General features: G+C 37.1%; 1 protein-coding gene across 4 annotated transcripts; it reads right to left on the reverse strand.

The window, feature by feature from the left end:
- Positions 1 to 1,059: 1,059 nt before the first annotated feature.
- Positions 1,060 to 10,399, reverse strand: rbbp8l (retinoblastoma binding protein 8-like). 4 transcript variants are annotated; one of them, XM_078797823.1, is made up of 14 exons: positions 10,272 to 10,399; positions 7,263 to 7,345; positions 7,122 to 7,164; positions 6,221 to 6,316; positions 6,016 to 6,128; positions 5,389 to 5,464; positions 5,169 to 5,320; positions 5,052 to 5,101; positions 3,972 to 4,045; positions 3,198 to 3,831; positions 3,035 to 3,131; positions 2,899 to 2,921; positions 2,660 to 2,825; positions 1,060 to 2,578 (listed from the first exon to the last, which is right to left on the reverse strand). In XM_078797823.1, the coding sequence occupies exons 1-14, from the start codon at positions 10,382 to 10,384 to the stop codon at positions 2,517 to 2,519; spliced, it is 1,782 nt and encodes a 593-aa protein (XP_078653949.1). In that variant the 5' UTR covers positions 10,385 to 10,399; the 3' UTR covers positions 1,060 to 2,516. The 4 variants fall into 4 exon arrangements, with proteins under 4 accessions (XP_078653949.1, XP_078653947.1, XP_078653948.1 ...); XM_078797821.1 differs by having other exon boundaries at positions 2,899 to 2,963; XM_078797822.1 differs by having other exon boundaries at positions 3,035 to 3,134.
- Between the last annotated feature and the right edge of the window lie 5,743 nt (positions 10,400 to 16,142).

Genomic DNA, 16,142 nt, shown 5'->3' on the forward strand with positions numbered 1-16,142 from the left:
GGCAGTTGAGACATACTAGCTTAAGGTGAATACACCGTATTTACTTGCATATAAGACGCCCTGTGAAGCCTTTCTTCCTGTCACTCACACACAGCAAAAACCATCAGATCTAAACTAGCATGATGAGATTATACAAGAGTGTTGTTGTTCCTATTGTTACATTAATATTGTTATAGAGGGGGCGTCTTGTATTGGTAGCCACATGCTAACTGTCTTCCATTCCTGTCACAGGGAGAGTCCTCTCTGTCCTAAATGTGTTGTATGGTTGACGTCATTTGAGGTTTTCTAACATGTGGAGAAAACTAGCAGATGACACGTGGAAGCAATGCGCAACAATCTGTTGAGACACCATAGGACTGACAGTTAGACGACTGCTTTCACATATGAATATGAATATTATGATCCAATTATCCTTCTAGGGAATTCTGAATGACCAAAAATGAGCTTAAAAGTGGATTTTGTTTTTATATATAACTATTGTTAACGATATACTATAACAGCAGTTGTATGATGCAATGCATGATATGCTGCTTGCTGATGTGATGAAAGTACTTTATGGTAATCGTAAATATAGCAGTACTTTGGTGACGCAAGAGTGGGCAAACTGCGGCCCCAGAAGCCACATGCGGCCCACTAAGCGTTTGAATCCGACCTGAAATTCAAGTATTTCAACACTTAATATACAAACTGGCAACATGACTTGCAAGTTGGATATCTTGTATAGTAAAAAAAAAAAAAAGTAAAATTAAATTACATATTTTGATATGGTCTGGTTTAAAGTGCTCCCAAAAGAAAAGGGAGATGGGAACATACAGCTGATAGTATAACACTTTTACAGATAATATTAAATCAATTCAAATCCTTCAAGGAAAATTATAAGCATAAAATAGTGTGTTAAATATATGTTCTGGCCCCCCCGGACAATTTTGTTCTCTTAATGCGGCCCAAAAATCTAACTATTTGCCCACCCCTAGCTTAGAGAGTGCATGATAGGCTGCTTCCAAATTATAAAAATGTACTACTCCTTGTTGTATATATTCGGGACACAGGATGCAAACTTCCAATTTTCCGATTTACCTCGTTTTCTTTCATAATTTGCCTTATATTTTGACACTTAATAAATTCAGATATCACTCTTTTTAAATATTGACTGTCCTGGCTGGTTTATCATACCAGATGGTGATAGAATAGTCAAGACAGTGCATGATAGGCTGCTTGCTACGATGTTTCCACATGAAAAATAGTAGAAATTTGTCTCCATTACTACTTTTATTATTGGTGTTATACATTTTGATAAAATAACACATTTGGATATCGTTCCTGTTCGGTTTCTCATATCATCAAATAGTCAGGATAGTGCATGATAGGCCGCTTGCTATGATGCTTTTACATGAAAAATAATAAGCTGTATTTGCTGGTACTGTATTTAGAAAATACAGTACCAGCAAATTTGGGTATAGTGACTATCCCGGCCAGTGTGTTGTTGATAAGGTAATAGTCACGACAGAGCATGATATGCTGCTAGCTTTGATGGCTCCAAATGAAAAACAACATTTTCATAGAATACAATTTGCTTGCAATTTTCATAATTTTCTTCTTCCACTATTTGCTTTATACTTCGAGTTTATAGTTTTTTAATAGTCAAGACAGTGCATGATAGGCCGCTTGCTATGATGCTGTCACATGAAAAATAATAAGCTGTGCTTTTTGTTGTCATTTACTAAGAAAATACAGTACCAGCAAATTTGGGTATAGTGACTATCCCGGCCAGTGTGTTGATGATAAGGGAATAGTCACGACAGAGCATGATATGCTGCTTGCTTTGACGGCTCCAAATGAAAATCATTTTCACAGAATACAATTTGTTTGTTTGCAATTTTCATAATTTTCTTCTTCCACTATTTGCTTTATACTTTCAGTTTATAGTTTTTTAAGAGTCAAGACAGTCCATGATAGGCAAACCAGGCCACTCTATCCAAATCGAGATTTGTCTCCATTAGTACTTTTATTATTGGTGTTATACATTTTGATAAAATAACACATTTAGATATCGTTCCTGTTCGGTGTCTCATATCATCAAATAGTCAGGATAGTGCATGATAGGCCGCTTGCTATGATGCTTTCACATGAAAAATAATAAGCTGTGCTTTTTGTTGTCATTTACTAAGAAAATACAGTACCAGCAAATTTGGGTATAGTGACTATCCCGGCCAGTGTGTTGATGATAAGGGAATAGTCACGACAGAGCATGATATGCTGCTTGCTTTGACGTCTCTAAATGAAAAACAACATTTTTATAGAATACTACTTTTGTTATTGGTGTTATACATTTTGATAAAATATCACATTTGGATATCGTTCCTGTTCGGTTCCTCATATCAGCAAATAGTCAAGATAGTGCATGATAGGTTTTCACTGAATCGCATAAAATCCAAAATGACCCTCCGTATATTGGAGCAGGAAAGCAAAAAGCATTTACATAGCTGACCAATAAATGCATAAAAACTGTTTGTTAGTTAGCTAGAGGTCTTGTCCTGATTTCTCCCCGTCATCTTGACCTTCTTCTCTGATGTCATGTCTGTGATGAAATTAGAAGAATGCATTAAAATATGCGATATGAGTGAAAAAGACAAAAAAAAATACTAGAAATGATGCTTACTATCTGTGTCTGAGTCCGACTCCCTGAATGATCTCTTCTTCTTGTAGCGTTGGTTCTCTTGTCCTGATGGACTCACCACCTTCTCTTGTTCCTCCTCCTCCTCTTCTTCCACTGTCTCATTCACTTGCTCCTCAGAGCTCTCTGGTTCCGCTCCGTCCGGTGATGACTGTTATGAAACATATTTGGACTTTTGGATTCAAAGATGACTAGGCTAACGCTAATGTTTTGTATCTTCTTACCTTCCCGTTTGTTGATAAGGAGTCTTGAGTTTGAAGAGCAGAGTTCAAAGTCTCCAGCACTACGACTTTTCCGAAGATGTTACGTGACTTGAGTGAACGCCACAATACGATATTGTTATATAAATGGAAGATGTACCTGGACGTAATGATATAGTCAGGGCGGGGACCTTCTTCCCATGGATTTGCTCCGTTTTTCCGTTAGCTTCTTCATTCTGGTCCTGGTCTTTTATCACCTGCTGGGATTCGAACATCTCATAATAAATCTTTATTGTGACTTATTTGGACCGGTAGAGTACTACCTTGTGGTTTGCGACTTTCTCTTGTGTAGGTACAGAAGTGGTAGGACTTGGAATCGCATCCTTGTCCAGACTATCTCCATCCTGCGATTCCGGAGGCGTTTTCCCAGATTTAGACTTCCCTCTGTCAGATAGATCTAAAGGACCATCGCAGAGATCCCTACGACCTTCTGAAGAAACCCGTTCAGCACTAATCGACTGATTGTTTTTCTTCTCCTGGGACTTTGCCGGTGTGTTGTGTCCCATGTGCTCCAGTAGATTCTTCAAGCGGAAAACCACGGTGGGTTCTTTAGCCGGGGAATGAAAGCCAATCTGCTTGTGCCACTGAGACCTATACATGTGCTCCCGAGGAACCGGAAGACTGGTATGTGGGCTGGTTGGGACTAAGTTGGGAAAACGAGGAAGACTGGATTTGGGATAAGGGTGCATCATCATGTTGGTCCATGCGGAGGATTCAGGAAGAACCCAAGGGACTGGGACGGGACTGCTTTTGATTGGCTGAGGGCGGCAAGGGACGGGGGCCTTGAGGGGATGCCTGCGGGGACTCATGTCGGCATTCATTGGGGGGGAGGAGGTCTTTTGTAGAAGAGTTTGAGGTGGAATCGGAGGTTCGTCTAAGGTTTCCACAATATGAGATCTAAGGAAAAATCACCAATATGTTAATTGATTGACAGCCCTAATTATTTGATTATGGTCTAAAAAAAATATTGGCAATAATGCCATAACGTGAGATCTACGTAGGTTTGTAGGAAATTCTGTTCCATCATGTTATCTTACCTCCTGTCTCTTGCACACGTTGCGTTGTGTTCAGTCTTCCAGGTTGGCAACGCGTAAGTCGAAAGTGAAATAGGCTTATGGAAGAACAAATAAAAACAAAACAATGGCTTCATTTGACTGAACATGCCATGTTTTTTATGGTAATTATTTATCACGCAACTCCTTTTTTTTTTTAAGCGGATAAGGTTATCTTCCTGACCATCTGTCCAGAATGCGACTAAATACCATCCTTCCTTAGACTTTATGTTCAAGTCTTGTCAAGACAAACCAGTTATTGGGCCCTAAACATCCACAATTTTACATATTACATATTACATATAACATATATATTATGCAAACAGTTTGACCCTGGAACCGATTCCATTTTCATAATTTCCCATGTGTGTGTTTAACCTCATAGGTTCCACTGTACTACAGTAAACCTCGGATATATCGGATTCAATTGTTCCCACTGGTTTTGTCCGACATAAGCGAAATCCGTTATATGCGTAAATCGGATTTTATCCATTATAAAAAGGCACTTCCTTGACTATGTTTCCAATGTACCTGGACTGGGCAATGAAAAGAGACGTAAGGTAATGAGAATTGAACTTTATTGGACTCTAAGCATAACAAATTGTTAATTAAGCTAGGCCCTGTTACGCCCATCAGGCCTATGTTATTTCCAATAGTGAGGTATTGACGTCACTCACTTTTATATTTGTCCTAAATCTGGAGCCAGGAGAACGACACGATGCGGCCATCCGATATATGCGAGGGAAATTGGAACGGGACTGGAGATTTTGTCCGAAATAGGCGAAATCCGTTATATAAAATCCGATATCTGCAATGAATTTTTATTGGAAATGCATTACAGAAAAATCGCTCGTTGTGAGCGAATTTCCGATATATCCGAGTCCGATATATCCGAGGTTTACTGTTTGACAGTAAACCAGTAAACAGTTTGACCCTGGAACCGATTCCATTTTCATAATTTCCCATGTGTGTGTTTAACCTCATAGGTTCCACTGTACTGGTTTCAGCATTACATACATGTACCGTAACAGGAATAGTCATGGATGTGAAACTCAATAAACTTACAATGTGACTCGAGTTCATAACCCGTAGTTGTCTGAACTCTGACTGATGCTCTGTTGGGTCAAAAAGAAACCATATTTAATTTAAAATAATGATATATTCCTTTACTGTAACTCTCACCGTCAGTTCTATGATCTGTTTTTCTTGCAACATTGCCATCTGTTGGCTGATCAGGGTGACTGCTGACTGTTGTCATGGCGATGTGTGACACCGATCCGGAAGAGGGCGAAAGGTCAGGGGAGATGTTTGATTTAGCCTCCAAGGGTGTGTTGCTGTGCGAGGAGAGACCGACGTTTTAATTGACGAACCGATTATTAATATGTCACCATATGTCACTCACTGAAGTGCTTCTCTTAAACTGCCAATCTCGTCTCTCAGTCTTCTGTTTTCCTTTTTAAGGTTATTATTTTCTCCACCTACAATACACAGATAGAGGATGGAACGTTAAAGCAAAACAGCAGATAAGGAACCCGGTACAGGGATGCATGCCGCATATTTGTTTTTGTCAACTTTTTACATTCATTCATTCATTTTATACCACTTATCCTCAAGAAGGTGGCAGGGGTGCTGGAGCCTATCCCAGCTGTCTTCGGGCAAAAGGCGGGGTACACCCTGGACTGGTGGCCAGCCAATCACAGGGCACATATAGACAAACAACCATTCACACTCACATTCATACCTATGGACAATTTGGAGTCGCTAATTAACCTAGCATGTTTTTGGAATGTGGGAGGAAACCGGAGTACCCGGAGAAAACTCCACACAGAGATGTGTGATTGAACTCGGGTCTCCTAGCTGTGAGGTCTGCATGCCAACCACTTCTCCACCGTGCAGCCCTCAACTTTTCACAAATTATAATAAATTACTGTCACTACTGTTTTGGTAGTACTAATCTTTTCCATACACTAAAGCGTCCTTTAAATCCATGAATAATTCAATCACTCGTCTATTTATTAGGAAAGTCTACCCAAGATTGTGACGTGCTGGAGGGTCTGCATTTGCGAGACTTCAAACTCCTGCTGCCTCCTTTTGGCCACTTCCTGAGTCACGGTGCATCTGTCGCATAGACCCGCCCTCAACCTGCAAGCATGCAACACACACAAATTTAGTACAACTATAAGCCATAAATAACATACATAAGATAAAAATACATGTTAAGTTTCACACCATACCTGTTCTCCAGAGTCTTGATGTTCTCAGTGAGTAATCTCTGCTGTTCTTTCATCTGTTGGTTCCTTGTGAACAGCTCCTCCATTCGCTTTGTATCACTAATAGACCACATATACATATGTTGTCTTTTTGATGACCAGTCTAAAATGCTGTTATGAGGTATGTTAAACTAATCACCATCACTGTTTAATACAATCCTGTATTAATGCAACTATTATTATTATTACTATTATAATTTGTGGCTTATGTATTTCCAGATGTTCTGTTTATTTCTATTGTGGACATGTCCCAACCATTTCAATCTGGCCTCTCTGACTTTATCTCCAAGGCCTCTAACATAATGTAATGTCCCTCTTCCTGATCCTATCCATCATGGTCACTCCCAATGAGAACCTCAGAATCCTCATCTCTGCTACCTCCAGTCTTTTCCTTCATTGTTCTGAACTGTTTACCCCAAGTACTTAAAATTATCCATCTTCTGTATCTCTACTTGGCTGCACGGTGGCTTGTGTTTAGCGCTCGGGCCACACAGCTAAGAGACCCGAGTTCGATTCCACCCTCAGCCATCTCTGTGTGGAGTTTGCATGTTCTCCGGGTACTCCGGTTTCCTCCCACATTCCAAAAACATGCTAGGTTAATTAGCGACTCCAAATTGTCCATAGGTATGAATGTGAGTGTGAATGGTTGTTTGTCTAGATGTGCCCTGTGATTGGCTGGTACCCCGCCTTTCGTCTGAAGACAGCTGGGATAGGCTCCAGCACCCCCCCAACCCTCGTGAGGAATGAATGAATGAATGTATCTCTTCTCCCTGTAACCTCACTCTTCCACTTGGGCCTTCTTACTCTTAACCATTGCTAAACCTGAAAGTTTGAAATATGAAACGACAAGATTATTCTCTCTCACCAGCCCTTCTTGTTGGACAACTCTTGGACCTTCATCTGCCACCCTGCAATCAAAACAGTGCACCCTTTTTAGTAGTATTTATATTATAAATTATATTTAAATTATTACTATTTATATGTTTTTATTGTATGACACACTTACCCTCAAGCTCTCGCTCATGGACCTCCCTGAGTTTAACAAGAAGCTCATTGAAGCTCTCCATTGCCCACGTTGTCACCTTTGACCTTAAGAGTAATGGTAATTGGTAAAGTCAATGGAAATACTGCAGAGAGGTGTAGAATCTGGAAGATCTAGAAAGCTTTCTGTGCGGGTTATTGTGTGTAGCTGCTCTATAGGAGTCCACAACTCAATACAAAGTGCTGAAAATGAGCACAATAGGTCAGTTTAAGGGCGGCGTGTGGTTAGCGCACAGACCTCAACAGCTAGGAGACCAGGGTTCAATTCCATCCTCGGCCATTTCTGTGTGGAGTTTGCATGTTCTCCCCGTGCATGCGTGGGTTTTCTCCGGGTATTCCGGTTTCCTCCCACATTCCATGAACATGCCAGGTTAATTGGCGACTCCAAATTGTCCATAGGTATGAATGTGAGTGTGAATGGTTGTTTGTCTATATGTGCCCTGTGATTGGCTGGCCACCATTCTAGGGTGTACCCCGCCTCTCGCCCAAGCTGGGATAGGCTCCAGCACCCCTCGCGACCCTCGTGAGGAAAAAGCGGTAGAAAATGAATGAATGAAGGTCAGTTTAAATGATTATTATTGTGTGGAATGCTTTGTGGGTAAGACAGTGTGAAGCAAGCGAGTACTTCAGGCGTCACCCCCCCCCCCCAAATTATTTGGTGTGAAATAATGTAGACAAGGTTTATAATGTCACCAGTGTGCTGTGTTGATGTGCACATGGTTAGAGCCCGAGGAGGGCAATGCAACCACATTTTGCCTGTCAAATTTGGTCGTCATATTAACGATAATTACAACTGGCTGGACCGGTCCTGCCGCCGGAGTGTTTATGTTTCAAGTACACAGCTACTCGGCTTTACATTTTTTTTTTTACGGCCCCGACTACTGTGCACGTGTCAGTACAGGAAGTACAGTAAGTATGTGTGTGCAGGGAAAGTAATGAAGTGTGTCAGAATAGGAATATATGTCACACCGCGCCCACTCACCAGGCCCATATAATAACGTTAGTGACGATTCTGTGTGCTTTTCCAGTGCATATGATTTGATTGTTTTTGAAGTCAAGTATAATCCATTATTTTATATTTTATATTAGCCCATATAGTCCGAGTTCTGCAGATGACCGACTTTGTGGGTTGTCAATATTCATTTTTCCAACACCCTGTTTTCATTTCACTTAGTTTGCAAACCTTTATTTGTAATATTGGTCACCATTTGATTCAAGAGAATATTTGATATTTTGTGTTTGTCTTTTTTTACATTGAAGTCAATTTTGTGTTGAGATGTTTTATAAAAACAATGTTTCATAAACAACGGCTTATCCATATTATCCAGTCCAGTTAAAAACCTTAATATTATCTTTGAACGGTACACTTATTATCCATAAGAGCCTCTTTCCGTCTGTGATTAATTGTGATTAACTACAAACACTTGAAATGATCTTTGAATGGTACACTTATTATCCATAAAAGCCTCTTTCCGTCTGTGATTAATTGTGATTAACTACAAACGCTTAAAATGATCTCTGAGCGGTACACTTATTAACCATAAACACCTCTTTTTATCTGTGATTAATTGTGATTAACTGCAAACACTTGAAATGATCTTTGAATGGTACACTTATTATCCATAAAAGCCTCTTTCCATCTGTGATTAATTGTGATTAACTACAAACACTTAACAAAATCTTTGAGCGGTACACTTATTATCCATAAAAACTTCTTTCTATCTGTGATTAATTGTGATTAACTACAAACACTTAAAATGATCTTTGAACGGTACATTTATTATCCATAAAACCTCTTTCTATCTGTGATTAATTGGGATTAACTACGGACACTTAAAATGATCTTTGAGCGGTACACTTATTATCCATACAAACCTCTTTCTATCTGTGATTAATTGTGATTAACTACAGACACTTAAAATGATCTTTGAATGGTACATTTATTATCCATAAAACCTCTTTCAATCTGTGATTAATTGTGATTAACTACAAACACAATTATCTCTGAACGGTACACTTATCCATAAAAACCTCTTTATCTATGATTAATTGTGATTAACTATGGACACTTGAAATGATCTTTGAGTGGTGCACTTACGTATTATCCATACAAACCTCTTTTTATCTGTGATTAATTGTGATTAACTACAAACACAATGATCTTTGAACGGTACATTTATCCATAAAAACCTCTTTCTATCTGTGATTACTTGTGATTAACTACAGACAAGGTTCGATTAATTGTGATTAATTGCGATTAATCACAGCACACCGCAGGGAATCTTTTCATTCTTTCTCCTCGTTAAATTACTGCTTTTGCTCTACTACAGTTTGTAAAGTTATAATGTAATCACTGTCAATAAAAAAAATATAAGATCAGTCATCAATCTATTATTTTTTTCCTTAATGTTTTGCTTCATGATGATTTCTACTCCCGGTAAATGTGCATGTTCATTCAATCGCACTCACACAGGACGGGGGAAATAATGTATTTAATTTCAACCAGCTCATCATTAATATTATCGTTATTATTTATTTATTTTAGCCAGCTTTGACTATACGTAGGTCTCCATTTTGATGACTGCACTGCACACTCCCTCTCCAACAAGTCGGGATTTGTCAGGTGAAAATATCATCTCTGTGCTGCAAGAAAAGACCTGTCTGCCACTGATGGTCTCTCTCTCTCACACACACACACACATATAGACACTACAGGCACAGTATGACCAAAGCATTACTGCATACATTATACCGCATTATAATATGATGCAGGCATTCGCCTCCCATCCAGACAAATGATGACTGACTCATTGATCATGTAGAAAAATGAATCCACCCAAAGTTATTAATGAGCCTACAGTATGTGCTAAACTAGTCCATGGAGGCCATAAATAGACCCCATCCTCTCAGTGGGTATCACTACCCACCTGTCAAGCCAAGCCATTACCCTGAAGGCACCATCTGTCAAACTCACCTCATACACTGTCCGATTCTTCCTCTGGTTTTTCCCCGACGGATAAACCGGGCGATACGTCCACACAGAGGAAAAGGTATTGCAAGTGATATTGCCTTCTTACACCCTCCCATCCTTCATCTCCCCACCCTAGGAAACCAGTCTGAGCGGTCGTTCCCTTGAGGAACACAAACACCGGGGCCTGGGCAAGTTCTCCCTTGATATTCCGGTTCTGCTGAAATCTCACATAACAAGCCAAACCAGTTTCATGAAGCCCTGTGGTGATAGTGGGACGGGACCGACGAGGCAACCGGCGCAGACACGGTGCATGGCAATCAGACGTTTGTCATTGATATTATCGAAGAAAGACACATTTGAACCTGCAGTTTGTTCAAATTGTACATTTTGAATCATAACAATTATTTTTCCTATGATAACTTGACCAATCTCGTCCAACATTGTCTCTAGCACACCCAAGTATAAGAAGTATAGAACAAGATACAATATGATACATTGCCACCATGTATGATATTTCATACTATTTTATATTTACTAATTAATGTAGTGATGTAAGGTATTTGCGTATGAACCAATCGGGGTTACATAAAGTCTTCGGCGGTAATAATAAACAATTCGAATGACATTTAAAGGATGTGGAAAAAAGGCAGTTTCCTGATTCCTAAACCGGTTTTCTGATGACCAACTTCCAAAGGCTCATTAGGGCCAAACTGTAACATGAAATCATTCATTCATTCACTTCTATGCCGCTTAATGAGCTTAATATACAGTATAAACTGAACTTATATATATATATATATATATAAAATATAAACGTGTATTAGTATAAACTTCAACTCATTTCTTCAATATTTTTTGTTAATTTTTTTTTAGTAATAGTAAGACTTTATTCTCATGATATTAAAACATTTTTCCTGACCTAATTAAAAAAGAAAATTACAACTTTATTTGGTTTTGGTTGTTTGTCATAACATTATGACACTATTTTTCCTCAGAATATTACCTAAAATAATTATTCATCTAAAAAAAGATCCTTGTTCATATTTTGAATTATTATTTATTATTTATTATTTATTATTTATTATTTATTATTTATTATTTATTATTTATTATTTATTATTTATTATTTATTATTTATTATTTATTATTTATTATTTATTATTTATTATTTATTATTTATTATTTATTATTTATTATTTATTATTCAACTTATTCTATATTTTCTTCTCGTAATTATTCCTGTAATATTTTGACTTTATTCTCAAAACATAACTTTTTCCACAACCTAACTTTCCAAGAATTACAATTTTCAATGTATTTTCCATGAAGATACTCCCTAATAATACTGACGTTAACTTGTCATGGACTACTTGTGGGGGCGTCTGTACTGTGTAATGTGCATTTTATTCCACAAGAGGGTGCTATTTAACCTAAAACAGACCACCGGTCAGCTTATTTGCTTTGTGGGTGGAGCTAAACAGTTGGCTGTGAGTCCCGGGGCGTGCAGCACCGCTGGCGCAAAGGTGAAAGGTCAAGTCCGCCATACATCAACCCTGTCCTGTGCAATGAAAAACAAGTCAAGGGTCTTTAGTAATTAGCAAATATGATTTATTCAGCTTCTGTGTGCATGGGACGGTCATTGCTATGTATGTATGTGTCCATGCAGTTGATAAGTGAGAAATGCTTAAGAGCAAACAGTGCGGCACAACTACACAATCCTATCAGTGTGTGTTTTACAGGGTGAGTCCATGTCGCTGACTGTTGTATTCACTGTGTGAATCAATCGAAATGTGCAGTTACTACGTCTGGAATACATTTTTTAAAAATCGCAATTTATGTTTAATTAACAGCTTTGAGTAGTTGGTGTATTACACTATTGACACTTGACAAAAATATCTCAGTCTCCCCCTAGTGGCTGGCAGTGAAAGTTATGAGCGGGTGTTAAAAACAAAATTAATTAATTGAATTAATTGAACAAATTTTTTTTCCCATAGAAAATAATGTAAATGGAACTGTTGCCATCATCATAGATACTTTTAAAGCGCGTCTATTATGCTTTTTCCACTTTTTTGACCGATAAATGTAGTTAGAATGTTGTATTCTTGTGTTAAATTATTCAAAAGTTTCAGATAATGAGGTTTATGCATTTGGAAGTGAGCCCTGAAAAAATTTTGGGATGGCTCAAAACGCTCTGTTTCAAAGGGCGTGGTAAAACTGCCTCTTTGTGATGTCACAAACGGGTGGACTTCCTTATATGGTTAATAGTTAGGAAGCACTTTGGTGTGATCTGTGTGCCCGGACGCTGGCAAACCGTTTTGGCAGGAAGCACAAATCAAAGGAAATACAGCTGGAATAGGTGCAGATTCTGGAAAATCTAAAAAAGTTTTCTGTGAGGGTTATTGTGTGTAGCTGCTCTATAGGAGACCACAACTCAATACAAAGGGACGAAAAAAGTAACATGTTCACATTCTCAAATTCTAGCACACTAACAAAGTCTATCGTTCAATAAACATTGAGGGAAGCAATGTTACAATTTACAGAATGCATATTGTATTCTGCGTCCTTGTGGTGTATTAGATGGATCTATCCGTGCTGTGTTGTTTGTATGTTATTGTATTACAGGGTGTGCAGTCCACATTAGCCAAAGGAGAACCCGTCTATTGTGTTATGCGTCTTAATTGGCTACACAAAATTGTCAATCAATCTCCTTTTGCATCATACTAAATATAGCTAACTGCGTGGGATGCTTGCTAATGTCAATAAACAGTAGAAGAAGAAGAAGAAAAAGGTAAACAGACTACATGACGCTTTGGATCAAGGAATAGGACGGCATCAGGAAGAATATATTTTTAATTTTTCTGTTTAACAAGAATACAAAAACGTTACAGCCAAACTAGATTGTGTCCAATTTAGTGGATTTATTGTTAAATTATTATTATTGTTAAATGGAATTTTAACTTTGAGAGTGTTTAAAATGTGATCAAATGTTATTGACTATCTATTTTTATTCTTACTTATTTTTCAAACTAGCTAGCTGCGTGCGATGCTTGCTAATGCCAATAAACAGTAGAAGAAGAAGAAAAAGGTAAACCGACTACATGACGCTTTGGATCAAGGAGTAGGACGACGTCAAGAGGAATATATTTTTTATATTTCTGTTTAACAAGAATACAAAAACGTTACAGCCAAACTAGATTGTGTCCAATTTAGTGGATTTATTGTTAAATTATTATTATTGTTAAACGGAATTTTAACTTTGAGAGTGTTTAAAATGTGATCAAATGTTATTGACTATCTATTTTTATTCTTACTTATTTTTCAATCTCCTTTTGCGCCATACTAAAACTAGCTTACTGCGTGCGATGCTTGCTAATGCCAATAAACTGTAGAAGAAGAAGAAAAAGATAAACTGACTACATGACGCTTTGAATCAAGGAGTAGGACGGCATCAGGAAGAATATATTTTTAATTTTTCTGTTTAACAAGAATACAAAAACGTTACAGCTAAACTAGATTGTGTCCAATTTAACGGATTTATTGTTAAATTATTATTATTGTTAAACGGAATTTATTTTTATTCTTTTCGTGGCATGTATTTCAGAGGAATGGTACTTTTTTTTTTTTTAAAGTTAAGTCCGTCACAGTGATTGACTATTCCACTTGCCACCTCATCACCACCGCCACCCAAACCACCACAGTGTTTACACTCCAAAGTGCCTTCCATGCAACACCCCCCATCGGAGCCTCCATGCTTCTCTAGTCAGGGGAGATTTAAAGCCATTTTAAAGCCACAATCATTCCTCCTTAGCTGAAACGCAAATGTCCAATTCCAGGCTGTTAATTTGCAAAGTGTCTGCTTGTGCGCCGCGCAGCCTTGCTCTCCTCCCTCGAGTGCCTGACATGCTTGGAGCTGGATAAACATTTATGCAGCAGTAATTTTTAAAGGCCCTCTGTGGTGTCTTGTAAATCTGCACGCGGCTTTTGATGCCTTATCTGCTGCATGTGTGTGTGTGTGTGTGTGTGTCAGCCATGCTAAATGATCACTGCTATCTGCAATAGGATAGTCACTAACAAGCACAAACACACACAGAACACATGACTTCCTATAGCAAATGAATGTAATTCTCAATTTTTTGGAGTGCCCTTGAGCAACCGACACAGGTGATTTACGGTGCATTCACTCTGCGTCAGCTTCTCGGTGATTTAAACTTTGGTGCCGGGCGGTTGAAACAAGGCGGCTTTTGTGTCGGCGCACAGCGTCAATATATTAATGATAAAGAAAGCTTTGCACTGTATGAACACAAAAATATCGTATTTCACTTTTAAATATCAATCATGTTTGTTACTGGGAAGATAATGTTTTTTTTATTAAGAGTAGCTACAACTCATTGAACTTCTGTTTATTTTTTTTCTTCATTTGGTTCCTCAATTTTATGTTGATTTTTGTTTTTTATATATTTTTTTTATTATTTTTATTTTAGCTTTACTGTAATTTTTTTTATTTTACACTTTCTGTAGTTACACTCAAAATTGTTTAGTTGTATTTACTTACTAATTTTTTATTTTATTTATACACCTTTATTATTAGTATTCATATTAAATATTTTTGGTATTTCATATATTTTATTTTTTATTTTTTTGTGTTTTTTTTATTCTATTTGTTTTGCAAAATACACAGAAGTGCAGTAATAAAATAAAGTGCATTTATTCCTTCCTTCATTTATTTTTATTTTATTTATAGATTTTAGTATTGTATTTATTTTTCAGTTATGTAAAGATGCACTCATATTTTATATGTATATTTTACTTTACAATCATATTTTGTCTGTTTTTGTTGTATTTATTTAACAACCCATTCATTCATAAAAAAATATTTAATTTATTTATATTTAATGTTATTTAAAATCAGATTTTTTATTTAAATTTTGTATATTTTCTCATATTTTTATTATTTTTTGTATTAAAAATACTAGTACTACAAGTGTTTAATAATAATTAAATTTTTTGTCTGCATTAATTTATTTTTCATTACAGTTTTACTTTTGTAAATTTGCACACATAATTAGTTATCCTTTTTTGTATATCACAATTATTTATAAATTAAATAAAACTAAAATCATGAATTAATACAGTAATTTGCAATTAACAAAACAAAGTAATTAAAGTGGCTACTATTGCAATGCAAAGCATATGGCAAATAATATGGCTTCAAATGCAAGTGTTTCTCTTCGGCATGACAAAATTCATTTTTCACAATGTAAGCGACCAAAACGATGATGTTAAGTCCCCGTAGACGTGTTCCATGTTTATGTAAGAACGAGAGTGAGGGTGATTTACAAGCGTGTGCTGGCTGGTGCAGGTCAAGGTAATGATCATAAATAAGAGGAGGTTGCAGCATGAACATCATAACAAGTGTAAAGCGCTGGTTAGAATTCCTTCAAGCCGGGAGTGTCGTAACTTACGGCACCTTTTGTGTAAAAAAGGGGCCCCTTGGCATTTTCCTATACATTCATTTAATGTGTGATGCGGTCAAATTTCACATCAAAAGTAACGTTTAAAGTAAATATTATATCCTAGTCCACGTGCTCATATTTTTTTGTGTTTTTTGTCCCACTGTTGTTTTCTGTTTCTATTTGAAATGTGTTTAAAACTTATTAATATCATACCTCCATCAAAAAGTAGGGATGATCAGACTTTACAAAGATCTACCTCCTATTATATGATATTATATTGATATTACAAAACACAAACATATGACTGGTGTGATGGTGGTTTAAAGCTGCAGGTTTTTCACAATTAATATGATTTTTTTTCATTGCATTTTTGACTTTTTAATGATATTGTCGCTAGAACCTGTTAACAAATGTCATCTCC

The sequence above is a fragment of the Doryrhamphus excisus genome, linkage group LG17 (genome assembly GCF_037039965.1).
Source record: "Doryrhamphus excisus strain RoL-2023G ecotype Guam linkage group LG17, RoL_Dexc_Guam_v1.1, whole genome shotgun sequence".
Classification (NCBI taxonomy): Eukaryota; Metazoa; Chordata; class Actinopteri; order Syngnathiformes; family Syngnathidae; genus Doryrhamphus; species Doryrhamphus excisus.